The sequence below is a fragment of the Prionailurus viverrinus genome, chromosome D3 (genome assembly GCF_022837055.1).
Source record: "Prionailurus viverrinus isolate Anna chromosome D3, UM_Priviv_1.0, whole genome shotgun sequence".
NCBI lineage: Eukaryota > Metazoa > Chordata > Mammalia > Carnivora > Felidae > Prionailurus > Prionailurus viverrinus.
Genome location: NC_062572.1, coordinates 77,553,149 through 77,570,019, shown reverse-complemented (window position 1 = coordinate 77,570,019; position 16,871 = coordinate 77,553,149). Strand labels below are relative to the sequence as shown.

Here is a 16,871-nt window from a genome sequence, read left to right as displayed (position 1 = left end):
GAATTACTTCTTTTTTTTTTTTTTTCCTGCTAGAAAACACTGAAAAACGTCCCTACCAATGGGATGGATGTGGAAATAACTGAAGTCTGAAAGAGTGAGAATGAATTACGTGGTGGTTACAATGCACAGTAGGAGGAACCAGGTGACTGATAACTGAGAAGGAACATTAATGATCTAAAAAAATCTAGATCTTTTAAAATGCTGCATTTGCTCCATGTACCGTAACAGTTAAATTGGCCTCCTGAGTGTGCGTGTCTGCATTATGTACAAACAGAATTTGTAGCAAACTGCAAAATGTGCTTGAAGCCATATTCCCAACGGTTCCCTCATGACTTCACAATCAGCGTCTTGAAAATCCAGATGTGGTGAATCCAGAACCTTCCTTACTTCTCTGTTTATCTACGTTGTGCTTGATACGTTGAGCTCGAGAGAACTGATTTTTTTTTTTTTTTTGATGGATCCAAGACCACGTGAGATTTCCAGGAGGTAAGGAAAAGAAAATTGTAAACTGGATCAACTTAAAGCTCTCTAAACCATTCAATGGAACGATGCCTGAGTTGGAAAAACAGGTCCTTGGATTTTTTTTTTTTAATTTCCATATTTAAAAGTTGTGCTCAGTAATTATCATTCTGATGTTTTGGGGGTTTTTTTGCCTTTTTTTTTTTTTCTATGTTATGGCTGTGAACTTTGGTGTACTGTGGTATGATGAGGCCAAGCACCCAGAAAGCGAATGAGGTCATTCTTGTTGCCAGAAGTATCTCTCATAGTAGCGTCTTGGGAGCCCAATCTCAGAATCCTTCCGCAGGCCGAATTCCCACTGTGACACGGGGGAACCCTGACTGAAACGGGCCCCAAAGCGAGATCGTTGACACTGGAAGTGACCCTGAGCTTGGCTGACACCACACTGAAACTAACTCGCTCCAGGAAGGCCCCATTTGGGTTTCTGGGACGCTTAGCATGCTCGGAGGACAATGTCCGGTTCAAAGAGATGAATTTTCAGCTTGCACTTGGACTCCATCGCCATTACAAAAGAAAACAAAAAAAAGAACACCTGGCCTATGATTACAGCTAGAATAGTTTCTTTTCGAGAGAATTGTGCTTTCAAATCACCAGTGAAGGGCCCCAGCTAAGAATCCGGTGTCTTTTTCCTTTGCGTTCTCTTTTGGTGTCGGTTGTCCTCATCCGGAGGCGACCTGTGCCCGCCCGAGAGTCCTTCCATCACGCTTTGGTACAAGTGCTGGAGGTGGACGAGGAGGCCCCTGTGCTCAGATCATCCTGCCACTTCTCCAGGCTGCGGCGCCGGGCGTTCATGAAGAAGTTACTGACGGTCGTCAGCTCCAGGCCCAGCTGCTGGGAAATGGTGATCTGCATCTCTTTGGACGGGCGTTTGTTCTCCTTGAAGATGGCGAAGAGCGTTCGGCGTTGGAGGTCGGTGAACACCAGGCGCGATTTCTTCTGGGAATTGTTCCTGTCTTTGTTTGGTTCTTGCTCTTTGCGTTTGCACGCTTGAAGGGAAAGAGAAGAAGGAGCGAGTCAGTACGAGCGTGAGAACCAGCACCTGAGAAGGTGATCCGTTGAAAACATTGACAGAGTCCTACGAGGGGATGTAAGCCGTTAAACTTTATTGTGCAAATTGCCCAGCTGTCAATAACCAGCCTTCCCGGTTCGTCTCCCGGTGATGGAAGGCACCAGTTAGTGGCAGAAGGGAGGAACTCGAGAACGCCAGGACTGTTCTGCACTGTGTGGTTTTAAACCAACTGCAGTTGCTTTCTTTTTTACCCCCTGCCTCCCGGCACACCCTTAAACTTCCTGATCTCTGGAAATCAGGCACCGTGAAGGGGGCGATGCCTCCAGCTCCCCAGGGGAAGCCTGGGCAGGCAGTTCCTCTTTCAGATTCAGCTTCTAGAAGTGTTTACAGCTGAGCTGACATGACTTTCTGGAATCAAAACTTGAAAGTGCGTAATTTCTCAACCTCAAAGCTTCTGCTCACGTGATTCAAAAAATTGTTAACAAAATTAGAAGTAACAGAATGGGAGTACCATCCCCATTCCTGCAGCCTTTTGAAAAACTAAGGAAACACAAAACAACAACACAACAAGGAGGGAAAGACTGAAACAAGAAAAGTTGGTTTGGCCCACTCCACTTTGGGTACTTTGAAGTGAAGCAAGTGCAAAAAGACCAGGGCTGAGGGTGTCAAGCAGCCCAGACTTAGGGGGACATTAACGTATGTCACCCTGTCTGCCTTACCCTATACAACTTCCTAGAAGGCAGGGAGCAAGTCTGCGTAATCTTCCCGACTGGCTCCTTTTGGAGCCACGGGTGTAAATGAATGGTCGGCGCGCCAATGACACATGGTGCCCAGACACTTCCGGGGGATTTGTGCATTTCACAGACGGACTTGGCCTCAGAAAAGTGACTTGTAAGGGGTAAACAACACAGTGAATACAAATCAGGAATTGAAACGTGAGATCTGGCCCAGGTTGAGAAGTTCTGAGTACTGGACTGACACTCCCCCAAAGCTAGCAGCTTGGGAGGCTGCATGGAGGTTTTCCCACATTCCTCAAAGCCCAGGTTTGCCAGTTTCGCTTCTGAGCCCTGGGTCAGGGCATTGCCTTCTGCAGGGAGCATCTTGTGCTGGGGAGCCGCTACAGTGTGCGTATCAGGGGTCCCTCCTTCAAACTGATGGGTCTTAGGATTTAACCTGAGGACCAGCATGCATAGAGAAGATCTTCAGGACCCTGAGCACACCCTCCCCTGCCCTCCCCGCCCCCCCCCCCCCCACAACTGACCATCCTCCCTGGTGGGTACTATCTGCTATAAAGGAGTCACTTCTGAAATGCATGAAAAGTGATGACACTTCGCTAAACGCTTTCTTCCTGATTTTTTCGTCTTTCTTTTTTAAAATAGAAGTAATCCTATTATCTTTGAAAATTAAATATACACACACCTATAAAAACAATTTGTGTCCATCTTAAAACCCATTCTCCTGGAGACCCAGACTTTCTTAGATAAGGCGTACTTCCCTGGTAACAGAAGCTCAGACAGAAAGGCTGAAATGGTCCACGCCTGTTCACTCCTCACGGGAGCCTCCCAGTAAAGGCGGCCTCCTTGCTCATCCCTGTGAGCATTTTTGTTTACCATACCGTGGTCTTCAGACTTACTCTCTCTTGTTCAATCTCAAGTCTTCCTCAACAGTGCTTCTCAACCTTAAGGTGCCCAGGAATCACTGGAGAGCTTGCTAAAATGCACATTCTGATGCAGTCAGCCTGGGGTGGGGCCTGAGAACCTGCATTTCTAATGAGCTCCCAGGCAAATGCTGTTGGTTCACATGCCTCAGCCGACTGCTAAGCATACGCCTCATCTCTAAAATCTCAGAGGAGCACCTTGATGGGAAGGAAAGGTCTGGAACCAGACATACCTGGATTCAAAGCCGGGCTTCTTCACCTACAGGGACTTGGGACCTCGGAAGACTGCTTCACCTATCAGAGCCCACGTTCCTCATCCAGTGGATGTAGTGACGCTGACCTCTGCAGAGGCCCAGGAGAGCATGTACAAGGGCTCCCTTCCCACCCCCCCCCCCCTCAGGAATCCTGAGGCAAGTAAACTGGCAGAATTATTTTCATTTTCATTTTTTTTTTTAACATTTATTTTTTGAGACAGAGAGCATGAACAGGGGAGGGTCAGAGAGAGAGGGAGACACAGAATCTGAAACAGGCTCCAGCCTCTGAGCTGTCAGCACAGAGCCCGATGTGGGGCTCGAAATCACGGACTGCGAGATCATGACCTGAGCCGAAGTCAGACGCTTAACCGCCTCTATTTTCATTTTAAAATGAAGAAAATTGAGGCCTAGAGGGGGTGAGCGATAGGCTTGGGGTAGGTACCATTCCAAGTCTGCTCCAAAACCAGGGTAAGAATCCTGTCTTCCGGCTCTCCATCTTTCTCCTGTACCGAAATAGCATCCATGACACTGGCCCGTAAGGGGGGGGATCTGTTTGCAGGCCAGTCTCTGGGGCCCCACCCCCAGAGATTCTGATTTTCACTGTGTGGGGCAGGGTACTGGAATCTGTGCTTTTATAAACCTCCTTGGACCCCTCCGCGACACGGGGAGCCAGCATGCTTGACTACACTGTCACTTCAGATCCCCCACTTTAAGAGAAAGATGTTCAAGGCACAACGTTCAGCAAACGTAGAGAAAGAACAGACCGACAGATCCTGTGTGTCCCTTTCCAGCAGCTTTCTAAATCCACCGGGTTCACACCAACCAACGCAAAGATGCAGCCTGCGGTCTGCAAAGGTACGGCAAGTCCAAAAGCCCCAAATACCGAGGCAGTAGGCACATAACTGGCTCAGAGTCCTTACACCTGGCAGCTGGCACCCCACACTTCTGTTTTGGTGCCGTAAGTTTTTTACTTCTTCACGGTTCCAAGAGGCAGGTTTGCTTTCCACCCCCGACAGTTACGGAAATAACAAAAACACCACTGACAGCATTCACCCCACGATTCTTACGAAAGCAGTTGATCTGCAGCTGAAGGGAACTAAAAACAAGAGGGAGAACACCTGTTTTGAAAATCTAAGCCCAAATGATGCCTGGAAGCTGGTATGAGGTGCAAAGCCAGCTATCCCCACAGGCACGAGTCGAGTGTGAATGGCTTTGGTGTGAACATATTACACTGTGGTCAAATACCCATTTCTAAACAGCTAGGAACAAGCCACGTAGCTCCCTATGACCCAGGAATGTGTCAGAAACCCAACAGCAGGTGTTCATCAGCGGTGAGGGCGGGTTGAGTCTCATATTTCTGGAAGGTCTGAGGTTAGCCCAGGCTCCTGCAGACCACTTGGGTCTGCTGCTTCTCCCTCCTCTAGGAGAAAAGCAGAGGCAGGGGTGGAGGGCACGCCAGGGGTTGGTCACACGGGCACCATCGTGTGTGGTCAGGGCACGCAGCAAGGTGACAAAGCCAGAGGTGATTCACATCAGGAGGGTGTTCAGAGGGAGGTGAGACCAGGTGAGGGTCAATACCAGGGATTAGAGAAGATTAAGGAAGCCAAGGGGCACCTGGGTGGCTCAGTTGGTCAAGTGTTGTGACTCTTGATTTCGGTTCAGGTCATGATCTCATGGTTGGTGGGTTTGAGCCCTGTGCTGGGCTCTGTCCTGACAGCACGGGGCCTGCTTGGGATTCTTTCTCCTTCTCTCTGCTCCTCCCCCACATGCTTGCTTTCTCGCGTGCGTGCGCATGCCGCTCTCTCTCTCTGAAAATACATTTAAAGAAAGATTAAAAAGGCCAAGAACAGCCCCGAATCATCTGTGCTTTGCTTTTCCTCCTGGTGGAGGAGGGGCCCTGGTGCCACAAAGGTCAGTGACCACGCAGTTTCTCCCGACAGAAAAGTTGGTTTGCACCCACCGCTGATTTTCCTTCCTGTGACAAAGGTCTCTTGGTATCTGCATGCTGAGAGATAAAGGGTTGTGGGAAGCCAGGGCCTCTGTGGGGGAGGGAAGACCGAGTGTTAGGGAGAAGCAAAGTAGGGGCAGGCCCAAGGCTCCCACCTGCCTGACACTTGCCGCCTGCTTGTTTTCCCTTTCATTCTTTCCTGGCAGGGCCCGGTGTCCCAGGTGAGTGACCTCAGCTGCGTGTGCATGTGTGTGTGTGCGCGTGTGCGCTTACGCGTGGAGAGTCGGGGGGCGGGGGAGGAACTCGGTTCTGTGAGGCAGACACAGGCCACAGTCGTCCTGGAACCACACTTCATCGTGACACCGGGTCCCACAGGTGCCGCGGTGGCAGCTGTTCATGGCACCTGCACATCTTCCGCCACAGGTGGCGCTTCATCGCTGAGCTGCGGAACGTGAGGGCTGTTGTCTGGCCCCGGGGCTGTCGACGTCCACGTGGGGAGCTGGAGCTAAAAGCTGAACCCCCATCAGAACTTCCTTTCCACAACATCTTTGAGAGGAACGTGGGGTGGGGGGTGCGGCTTCTCATCTAACAGTTGGTGAAGGTTCGGGGACTTGCTTAGGGTGACATAACTAAGCATTGGAGCTACAACGTAGGCCCAGAGACCCCTTCCCAGCCCGCCTGGTCCCTGGGGAAGCTGTGAAGGAAGAGGAACCCAATTCCGGATCGGACTCTTCGGCCACCCCTGCTCTGGAGCTGAAACTTCTCACCCTGGAGTGGGGGTGTTGGCCTGTGAATTCAGGCCCCTATTAAGCAACCCCTTCTGTTGGGCTGGAACACTCTTCTTTGCGGAATTCAGCCTGACAGTTTGCTACAGAATTTGTGCCGGGAGGTTCTTCGGGCTTCTGTATACCAGCCTCAATGGACAGGAAAGGAAAATGTCTCACGGAAATGAGTTACACTCCCAACACTTGAGACACAGTTTTATTTTTCTGGAGCAGCCGACAGGGGGAGGAGACAGAGATGGATGAGGGCTTGGCAGTTCGTGCTGACCTAAGTACAAAGCCCAGCCCTGCCATCCCCTGGCTGTGTGGTCCCCGGGCCTCCCTGTGCCTCCCTTTCCTGGTGCTCACTGGACCGGACATGGCTGCCTAGGGCCTTCCCCCCTTTGCTGTGGATTAACCTTCACGGGCCTCTCCCTCCGCCACTTATGTTCCCAAACCAAAGGCAAATGCTGTCTTTCTCAGCGACATCATCTGTCCATCTCCCCTCTGGTGGTCAGAAGAATTACGGAACTTTTGCAAGCTTAATATACACAATTGTGTTAATATACACAATCTGTTCTGCCTGGCAAGTTCCAAATTGGGCAGGTGCCTCTTTGGGGGCTATTTACACCACATACCTAGTGAAAAGTGGAATCAGGAGCTTCTCTTCCCTCCCAGACTAGAAGCTTCAGAGTTTGGCCTCTGGGACCACTTCTCGAGGGTCCCAGGGGGCGCTCATGAGTTATCTGCTGGTGGAAGGCATTGAGTGTGAGTTAGCAGGGCAAGTGTGGCCTGATTTGGTCTCCAGGTTGTGCGTGGCTTCTTCCTCTTATCTCTGCTCTTTTAGAGATAAGGATTTTTAAACTCCTGCCTCTCCAGTTTCCTCTCAAAGTGTCGTTTCTTTCTCACGAGCTTCCTGGCCTGTCCCGTCCCCGTCCTCCTGGAACCCAGCTGTGCCTGCCACCTCTGCTCCAGCACTTACTTTCCCCTCCTCCGTCCACTGAGCACCTGCCCACCATCCAACATCACTTCCTATGTGGGCCCGGCTGGCCCTGGAGCCCTGCGGAAATGGATTTGTCCTTCCAACCTTCCTGGAAACCACAAGCACGTGGGCCAGAGAGGTCCTTGCAGAGGCCGGTGGGAAGGTGAACTGCTGAGTTCCTGGAGAGGAGGGGCATCCTGGCTTCACCAGCAAAACGCGATGCTTGGGGCTGGGCAAGGGGGAGCCAGTTCCGAAGGGGAATCTGCAAGAAGCAACAATCTCAGGCGTAGGTGGAGAAGGATCTAGCTCTGTGGTTTCCAAGAGCTCTGGAAGTTCTGTCCCCACTCCCCCAGAATCCCCTCTGCATGCTGGCCAATGCCAGGGTGCCTGCTTTAGCTTAATCAGATGAGTTGAAGACTTAACCCCTGCCAGACTGACTGCCCTCCTTCCTCTTGGGAAGGGAGTCATTTTAAATTCTCCACAGCACTGTCATCCTGCCCCTTAGTGTGAGTGAGGAGAGGCTCCTAGAGCAGGCTTTACAAGGGGAGTGGAGGCTTACAGGAAGCAGGTGCCCCCAAGGGGGCAGAGCAGCCCCACAGTGGGAACTGAGGCAGACTAATTGCAAAATTGGCCCCAATTCTTCCCTTCCCAATATCTATACCCACTTGCAACGTGACTCTGTAGCTCCTCCCAGCACGAGATGGTGTTTGCCTGCCTTTCCTGGGAATCTGGGCTGGCCGGATGATTTCCTTCAGCCAAACGAATGTGGCAGTTCTGAGCCCAGGCCTCAAGAAGCCATGTGCTTTGTTCACGTTCTTGGAATTCTGCCTGGCTGTCATGTGACGGCCCAGGCAAGCCTGGGTCAACCGACCCTGGTGGCCCCAGCAGCTGACTGCAGGTGCATGAGTGAGCCCAGCTGAGACCACCCAAGCGTGGCTTGGAGCAGCAGAATTGTTCAGTGGACCCACAGACTCCCGAGCAAAAATAAATGTTTATGGCTTTATGCCACTGGCTTTGTGGTTCTGTGCTACATAGCATTACTGTGGTGACAGATATAGAAGCCAAGAAAAACCTTTGCCTTCCTGCCCAGGGAAAGTCAACTGTAGGATAAGAAGAAAAGTCAGCTTGAAACAGACCTGGTTATCAGCTGCATGACCTTGAGTCTCAGTAACCTAATCTATAAAATGGGGATACCAATGCCCATCTCTCCAGACACCAAGATGCTAGCTGTGACACGTGGCACATAGTAGGTGCTTAACAAATGTAAATATTCTTTCTACTTTCATAGAGAAAGAAGAGAAAAGGTATGTTAGAAGGTAAGGTTAGGAATTCATAATTTGAGATGGTTTTCCAAGATTTACTCAATGGTAGATGAAGTGCTCAGGGGGCTAATGGCAAATAAAAGGTTAAAGAAATTTGTTTTCATTGTGAGGTTGTCTCACAGCCAATTCCCAGCCTTGTAGAAAAGGTAAGACTGTGATGTGTTTTCATATATGTGTCAGAGATCCTAATAGGTTTGGGACCACTGGTGCTTCCTAACATCACTAATTTATGTCCAAATACATTCTACATATGATGGGTATTGTTAGCCCCTAATAAATAATGCAGAAACGCCATATTCTCCTTGCATTCAGTAAATACTTTCCCTCAATAGTTCAGTGTGATCTTGCCAAGGCACAGGGTGGGGTGGGGGTGGGGAGGAAGTCATGGGGGGGTGGTGGGTGTGTGCATTTGTCAGCGGTCACTTCACCTCCAAGTATACCGGTTTGGAAAATATGCTAAGGAGAAGTGCTGCATCTTTCAGTTGGAGAGCCCAAAGCTGCTCTCTTCCAAGGGCTCGTGCAAAGTGGGAGTGTGGCCCCTCTCCGGCACGGAGGGCACACACACCAGGGCTAGAGCACTGTGCCAGAAAGATCAACTGGGTTGTGTTGGAAAAACCAATTACAAAAGTTCGTATTTATAGCCCCAGCCTAGTTCTGAGAAACCGAGGGTTGTTTTTAAAGTTTTATTTGAATTCTAGTTAACGTACCGTGTAATATTAGTTTCAGGGGTACAATATAGTGATTCACCACTTCCATACTGCACCTGTGCTCATCACAAGTGCACTCCTTGATCCCCATCACTTATTTAACTCATCTCCCTCCCACCTGCCCTCTGGTGACCATCAGTTCTCTAGTTAAGAGTCTGTTTCTTGGTTTGCCCCCCGCCTTGTCCCTTTGTTCATTTGTTTTTCTTAAATTCCACATACAAGTGAAATCAGACACACAAAAAGATGCTCAACATCACTGATTGTCAGGGAAATGCAAATCTCGTGCCAACTGCGATGAGATACCACCTCACACCTGGCAGAATGGCTGAAATCAACAACACAAGAAACAACAAGGTTGGTGAGATATGGAGAAAGGGGAACCCTCTTGGCACTGTTTGTGGGAGTGCAAACTGGTACAGACACTCTGGAGAACAGTAGGTTCTTCAAGAAGTTAAAAACAGAACTACCCTACACTGTGAGGTATTTGCCCAAAGACCACACAAATACCAATTCAAAGGGATAAATGCACCCTGATGTTTATAGCAGAATTATGTACAATGGCCAAATTATGGAAAGAGCCCAACTGTCCACTGGCTGATGAATGGATAAAGAAGATATGTGCGTGTGTGCATACAGATATATACAATGAAATATTAGTCATAAAAAAGAATGAAAACTTGCCATTTGCCAAGATCTAGATGGTGCTAGAGAGTACTACTATGTTAAGTGAAATAGGTAGGTCAGAGAAACCTGTGGGGTGTTGAAGTAAGGAGAAGTGAAATAAAGTCCCTCTGTTTCCTGCTCTGAAGAGGCGGCCCTTTGGCGGGTGACACAAAAGCAAGCCCATGGAAGAGGGGATGGTGTCCTGGGAGGCTGCCCTTCCTCAGGAACGAATCTGCATATTCACGAGCTTTTAAAACAATGACAAGATCCCCTGCATTCAAATAGGGAAGCGAGAATAGAGGAGTTGCATACTCTGATGGTACATATTTAATGCTAGGAAGCCATCAATGCTGATAAGTCTTAGCCAGTGCAGGCTCCTCGGGCAGCACAGGAATTATGTGCTGGCACACTGCTACAGGAACATGGTGCTGGGGGGTCTGACACAAGACATAGGGCTCCAGCTCTAAGCGCTGGCCCCTGAGGGCCAGGCCTGACAGGGGCACTGATCACCCACCTGGGATGTGGGAGGGCTTGATGAAGGGGGAGGTGCTGCAAGGGACTCGATCTTTTCAAATCATTATTGAATTGCCTTGTGCTGTCTGAGATTTGGAAGCTGTAGGGGCACCTGGGTGGCTCGGTTAAGCATCCGACTTTGGCTCAGGTCATGATCTCGCAGTCTGTGAATTCGAGCCCCAGGTCAGGCTTTGTGCTGACAGCTCAGAGCCCCGAGCCTGCTTCGGATTCTGTGTCTCCCTCTCTCTCTGCCCCTCCCCCACTTGCTCTCTCTCTCTCTGTCTCTCTCTCTCTCTCTGTCTCTCTCTCTCAAAAATAAACATTAAAAAATAAAAATAAATAAAATTTGGAAGCTATAAATAGTTTGCAGTTAAACGCTTGGCAATTTTCCCTGCTTCTCTCTGATTCCTGACCTTATTATCAAAGGCCAGATTACTAGGGAGCCAGTGTAGTGAACTTGGCCCCTGAGAGCCAAATCCTCACTTCACTCTGGTTTCTGCAAATGTCTCTGGCCTGAATAAGACGGGAAACTTAATGGCTTTGTCTCCAGGTTGGGAGCTGGCTTCCCTCACCGAACAGAGGCCAATGCACTCTGGCAGTGGGGCCAGTGACATCCAGACCCACATCCATGGGAGAGGCCAAGAGCAGAGACAGGGAGGGCACGTAGATGGACTTGGAGGCAATCTTGGTTGTTGGGTTTCATCCTTCCTTCATTCCCTTCTGTGAGTGCAGACAAAGCCCTGGCGAGAGAGACCTCGAAACCATTTGTCAAGTCATCCCGGACAGCCAGGCACTCCGGGGTGAAGAGCTTACACAGTGACAGAGCTGCTGCCTGGCTTATTAGAGCCAAACTGAGCTGGGGGCTGGGGAAGCAGGAGGGAAAGGGGAGAGGGAGAGAGAGAGAGAGGAGGCACAAGGATCGAGAAAGCACGGGCCATGCACACGCATATACCCCTCATTCTGGAGACACTGGAAGGGGGTCATGTCCAAAGTGCAGAGGTGCCAGCAGCCCCAGGAGGCCTGGTGTCTCCCTTGAGCGCCTGAGCCACACCTCAGCCTTCCCTTCCGACATGGGGCAAACTCCGGGCCATCCAGGTAACCCTGCAGTACCCTCTTCCCGTCTGATGGCTGATAAATCTCTGCTCCTCCAGTGTCCTGCCCCTGCCTTTGCTGGGGTGTTGGGGGAGGGGAGGGGATTCCAAGCAGGCTGGTCCTGGGAAACCTTACAGCAACTCCCGGATGTCCATTTACTGTCAAATAAAAGGCAGCCAGCCAGCCACTATTCTCGGTTCCCGTGCCTCACAGACATTCTCTGCAGAAAACAAATTTTATTTCCCGTCTTTATTTTTACCGCCAATGCAAAGTCACTGAAGGGGACTTGGGAAATGAGGACCCTTGGATGCCTGACAACTTTAAGTAGAGGCAGAGCCAGAAAAAGGCCCAGGTGGCCCCAGAGGGCGAATCTTCCAAGAGGGCACAGACCTCAGCACCACATGCTGTCCAGCGCTCCTCCTGCTGCCCCCCACCCCACCCCCCCACCCCCGCCACAACCCCCAGCAGGTTCTGCCCATGGCTGGAGCTTTGCACACCCAGTGCGGATGTGCCTTCAGTCTCTGCTTCCCTTTCAGCAGAAGCTCTGACCGCAGGAGGGACAGGTTGCTAAACAGCAGATGTTCCAGGACAGCTGGTAAAATCCCCGAGTCTCAGAATGGCAGGACATTAGAGACCATTTGGTCCAATCCTTCATTTTGGGTATAGGAGTCTGAGGCGTTTAGAGGTGCCACGAGTAGCCCACGACTGGTCACAGCTAGTCCGTTACGGAGCCCTGAGAACCCAGATGCCCTCACTCCTAGTCCAGGGGGCTTTTACTTCCTATCTTCCTACTAGAATAAGTCTTTTGGGGGCATTCAAGCCTTTGAAATGACAATTTCCGGTTCTTAATTCTGCCTATACTGAAGTCTGGCAAAGATTTTTTTTTTTTTTTTTTTTTTTTGAGACAGGGCATAAGTGAGCGAGGGGCAGAGAGAGGGAGAGGGAGGGAGAGAGAGAGAAGCAGGGCTCACCCAAAGCGGGGCTCAAGCTCACGCGAAGCAGGGCGCGAGCTCACCCAAAGTGAGGCTTGAACTCACGAACCATGAGACCGTGACCTGAGCCGAAGCCAGATGCCTAACGACTGAGCCCCCCAGGCGCCCAAAGAAAGATCTTTCATTCTGTGGCATAGCTGCTTGTCCTGCAAGCTATCCAGGAAGTCGTGAATTGCTAAAACAAGTATTTAATTCTGGATGCAAATGTCTGGCTTAAAATGGTGAAGAGAGCCAGCTAACTTCCCACTTAAAATCATCTCAAAAACCTAGAAGATAAAACTCACCAAACTGAAAGCTAGGACTTCGGTCAACCTGTGTGAGGGCAATTTCTGAGGCACTTGCCCCTCAAACACAAGGCCGATGGAACTAGGTTGAAAGATAGTATCCGAATTGAAAAAATAGCACCTGAGTCCTCCGGCTGCTCAGCAAGAGGACGGCAAGACGGCTGTAAGCAACCGTCCCTTGTCTTGGTAGGTCTCTGTTGAGACGGCCAGCGTGCTTGCCACACCTACCTACTTACTAATGCAGAACTGCAACTCTCGGAAAATAATGAGGAAAAAAAAAATTGAGGACTGGGGGGTGGAAGAGGAACACCAGCAGTGGTAGACCACAGCGTGGAAGGCTCAGTTTCCAAAAAGTGCTCTAGGTGAACGTGGGGCAAGGCGAGGCTTCGGTGTGCAGTGTGTGGGGACTGATGCGTCTACCCCCTTTGACCAGCTTGTCCGCATGCAGCCCGGGGGTGCGTGCGGGCCACGAGTCTTTGCCGGTCCAGCAGGGCCAAACTAAAAGAAAGCTGGTAGGGGCGCCTGGGTGGCGCAGTCGGTTAAGCGTCTGACTTCAGCCAGGTCACGATCTCGCGGTCCGTGAGTTCGAGCCCCGCGTCAGGCTCTGGGCTGATGGCTCAGAGCCTGGAGCCTGTTTCCGATTCTGTGTCTCCCTCTCTCTCTGCCCCTCCCCCGTTCATGCTCTGTCTCTCTCTGTCCCAAAAAAAATAAACGTTGAAAAAAAAAATTTAAAAAAATAAAAGAAAGCTGGTTCGATAGTAGGAGCTGGGTTAGATGCATCGATTGGCAACTCAGAGCAGGGCCGAGAGGGTGAATGCACTGACACCCAGAAATGAGTGGTAAGGAAAACACACACCTTTTTTTGTCGACCGCATCAGGCCCGATCGGGGTTTTCTCGTCTGAGAATGAATCAGAGGAAATTCTTCTGAAAACATCTTACAGAAGCTTCAAGAATATTTTAGAGAATCAGGTGGTATCTCTCAAGACAATGCCCAAGGAGATGGCTTCTATGAACCAGGAATGGAAAATGATTAAGAAAACAGAAGTCCCTAAGTAATAGTGTGTAATAAAAAACAGTAAGACGAGATGAGATAGAAACTTGCAGGAGAAAAATACACAGCATTGGAGGAAATAAAGGGCAAAATGGGCACAACGGCTGTAACGCTAGAATTTCTGCAGTTCAGGGGGTCTTTCCTACTGGGAGGCATTCTTGGCTACATCATGACTCAGAAAAGCGTTATCTATAGACTCTTTATGACAAGAAAAATAACCGAACACATAAGGTCAAGAATGTTATATTGTCCTAGAAAAGAACTGGTCAACAGCCCCATGTGGCTGCGAATACTCCCGAACCCATCCCGAACATCCAAAGGAGTATCCAAAGGAGGATACGTTAACAAACATCACCTCTTTGGAAAGGCTACGGCAGTGACTCTGTAAGAAGGTAGGACAGTTGGTGCCTCCTTTTGCAACAGGATCTCAGTGATGTTTAAAAACAAATAATTCCATTACTAATGTTTCACATCATTATGTGAAGTATACGGCTGGGAAAAAAAAAATCCTCTGGGAAAGTATCTCCCTCTTCCAGAGTGAAACATCAGATTCATAAATCCAAGTAAAGATGATTTCATGTATGTGAAACAGATGAAAAAGAAAACAATTATGCCTACAACAACAAGAAAAAGAAGGAAATATTCCAAAGTGTTCGGTTTCAGGAGAGGCATGAAGGCACCACTACTCTTCAATATTATGTTGGCAAAGTTGTCAATGCAATAAAGATAAGAAAAAAACAAATAAGTGAAAATTTAGAAAGGAATGAAACTGGTAAAATGACAGAAGTCTACATAATCTGAGTGCTCATTATTTGATAGACATTATTTGCTAGGTATTAACTCACTTAATTTTTACAATCAACCCAAGAGTTGATGATTAATGATAATGATACTGGGTCACAGAGGAGTGAGCAAATTACTTAAGGTTACCTAGTGAGTAATGGGACTGGGATGCAAACTCAGGTGGTCTGCTTCCAAACTCCTTGTACCCAACAGCTACCCTGTACTGCTTCTCCAGGCAGAAACAGAACACTCATAATTATGAGTTAATATGATTTTTTCAACCTAGAAAACCCAAAAACCTCAATACTCAAATTACTAGAACCAATAAGAAAATTCAGGAAGGTGCTCAGGTACAAGATGAACATGTAAAAATCAATATTGATTGTGTACACATAGAAAATCCAAGATAATAAACAGATAAAACTATTAGAATTAATATGAGAATTATCAGTAGACAAAAATCCGATATCACACAACAAACAGAAAAGGAAAAGGCCACCCCTTATATAATAGGATCAAAACATCAAGCATGTAGAAATAAATTTCAAAATAGGCATGCAATATTTTGACAGAGAAAACTATACACTTTGTTAGAGAAATTAAAGAATATCTAAATAAAGGGATTGGAAGATTCAGTATGATAAGAGTTCAATTCTCTCCATGTTGACGTATAGACCCAATCAAATCTCTAATGAAAATCCCAGCAGATTTCTCTCCATCCCTCCTTTTCTTCTTTCTTGCCTTTCCGATTTTGGGGGGATTTGACAAGCTGGTTCTAAAACCTTTATGAGAGTGCAAAAAAATCAAAGAATAGTCAAGCTATTCTTCATAAAAAGAAAGAGATAGGAAGACTCGCTGTATCGGCCATCAAGACCTTTAGTAAGACTACCATGGTGTAGTACTGAGATAAGGGTATAGAACTAGATGAGTGGAACAGAACAGAAAGCCCCCAAACAGATCCACACACACATGGACATTTGATTTAGTAACAAGATCTAATGACACTTGATTTAATGACAAGTGTCATTTAATGACAGTGGCACTGGAGAACATGAAGACAGTGTGTTCTTTCTAATAATGGAGCTGGGGTAACTGGATAGGCATTGGGGCAGGGCTTAATTCTTAACCTCTACCTTCCTGTCGTACACACAAAATAAGTTCTGCATGGTCGACATAGACCTTCATGTTAACGGCAAACCAGTAAAGTTTATAAAAGTAATATAGGGTTGTATCTTTACAATCACGTGAAAGATTTCTTAAGACTCAAAGAAAAAAGATTTACAAATAGAAGCATATTGAAATTAAGGATTTCTGTATATCAAAAGACACCAATAAGAGGGTAAAAGGAAAAAAGGGAGAAAGGGAGAATAAAAGGAGAGCCATGGATATTCGCAACATATATGATAGACAAAGGGTCTGAATCCAGAATACATAAAATCTCTTAGAAATCCATAAGAAGAAGTCAGACATCCCAATACAAAAACAGGCAAAGACTTGAACAGGCACTCACAGAAGAAGAAATCCAAATTTCCAGTAATTATATAAAAAGGCACCATTAGGGGCGCCTAGGTGGCTCGGTTGGTTAAGCGTCTGACTCTTGATTTCAGCTCAGGTCACGATCTCATGGTTCGTGGGTTTGAGCCCCGTATCGGGTTCTGTGCTGACAGCATGGAGCCTGCTTGGGACTCTCTCTCTCTTTGCCCCTCCCCCTCTCACTTGTGAGTGCGTGCATAGTCTCTCTCTTTCTCAAAAATAAACGTAAACAATATTTAGAAAGACACAATTATTAGTAATCTAGAAATTACAAATTAAAAACAATGTTACACACCCACCAAAATGGCTTAATTGTCAAAGTCTCTCAATACCAAGTGCTGACCGGGATAGGAGAACTCTCCTATGCTGTTGGGGGAGTGTCAATTGGTACAATCGTTTGGGAAACTATTTGGCAGTATCTGATAAAGCTGACTACACGCATGCCCTATGACCCAGAAATTCTGCTCCTAGATAGACTGCCTTGTTGCAGAAGCTCTCATGTGCTAGTACACTCCGCTGGCTGTCACCATTGTCGTGCATGCCCAACCCCCAGCCGCCAGCAACTTTATCGCTTTGTCAGATGGCTTTCTCTGGTTGCCAGACGCTGCTATGTCCCTACACAGGTCATGCCAGAAAGGCTGGGGAATTGATGTCCCCCTCCCCCAAGCTTCTCCCAATCAGGGAATGATGAGATCTGCCAGATAAATACCCCAACACCCTTGTTTTCCAGGTGGAAGGATTCTGAGGCGTGTTTTGCAGAGAATTACTCAGTAGGATTGAGCCCCGGTTGCCTGTTGTGG

At 48.3% G+C, this 16,871-nt stretch overlaps 1 protein-coding gene across 1 annotated transcript in view; it reads right to left on the bottom strand.

Annotated features, from left to right (window-relative positions):
• Positions 1-962: 962 nt before the first annotated feature.
• The window catches only part of ONECUT2 (one cut homeobox 2), a 44,909-nt gene continuing 29,000 nt past the window's right edge, over positions 963-16,871 (bottom strand). Inside the window, exon 2 of the mRNA XM_047828257.1 lies at positions 963-1,505. Coding sequence (XP_047684213.1) covers positions 1,219-1,505 — 287 coding nt within the window. The 3' untranslated portion in view covers positions 963-1,218. The remainder of the gene's footprint in view (positions 1,506-16,871) is intronic.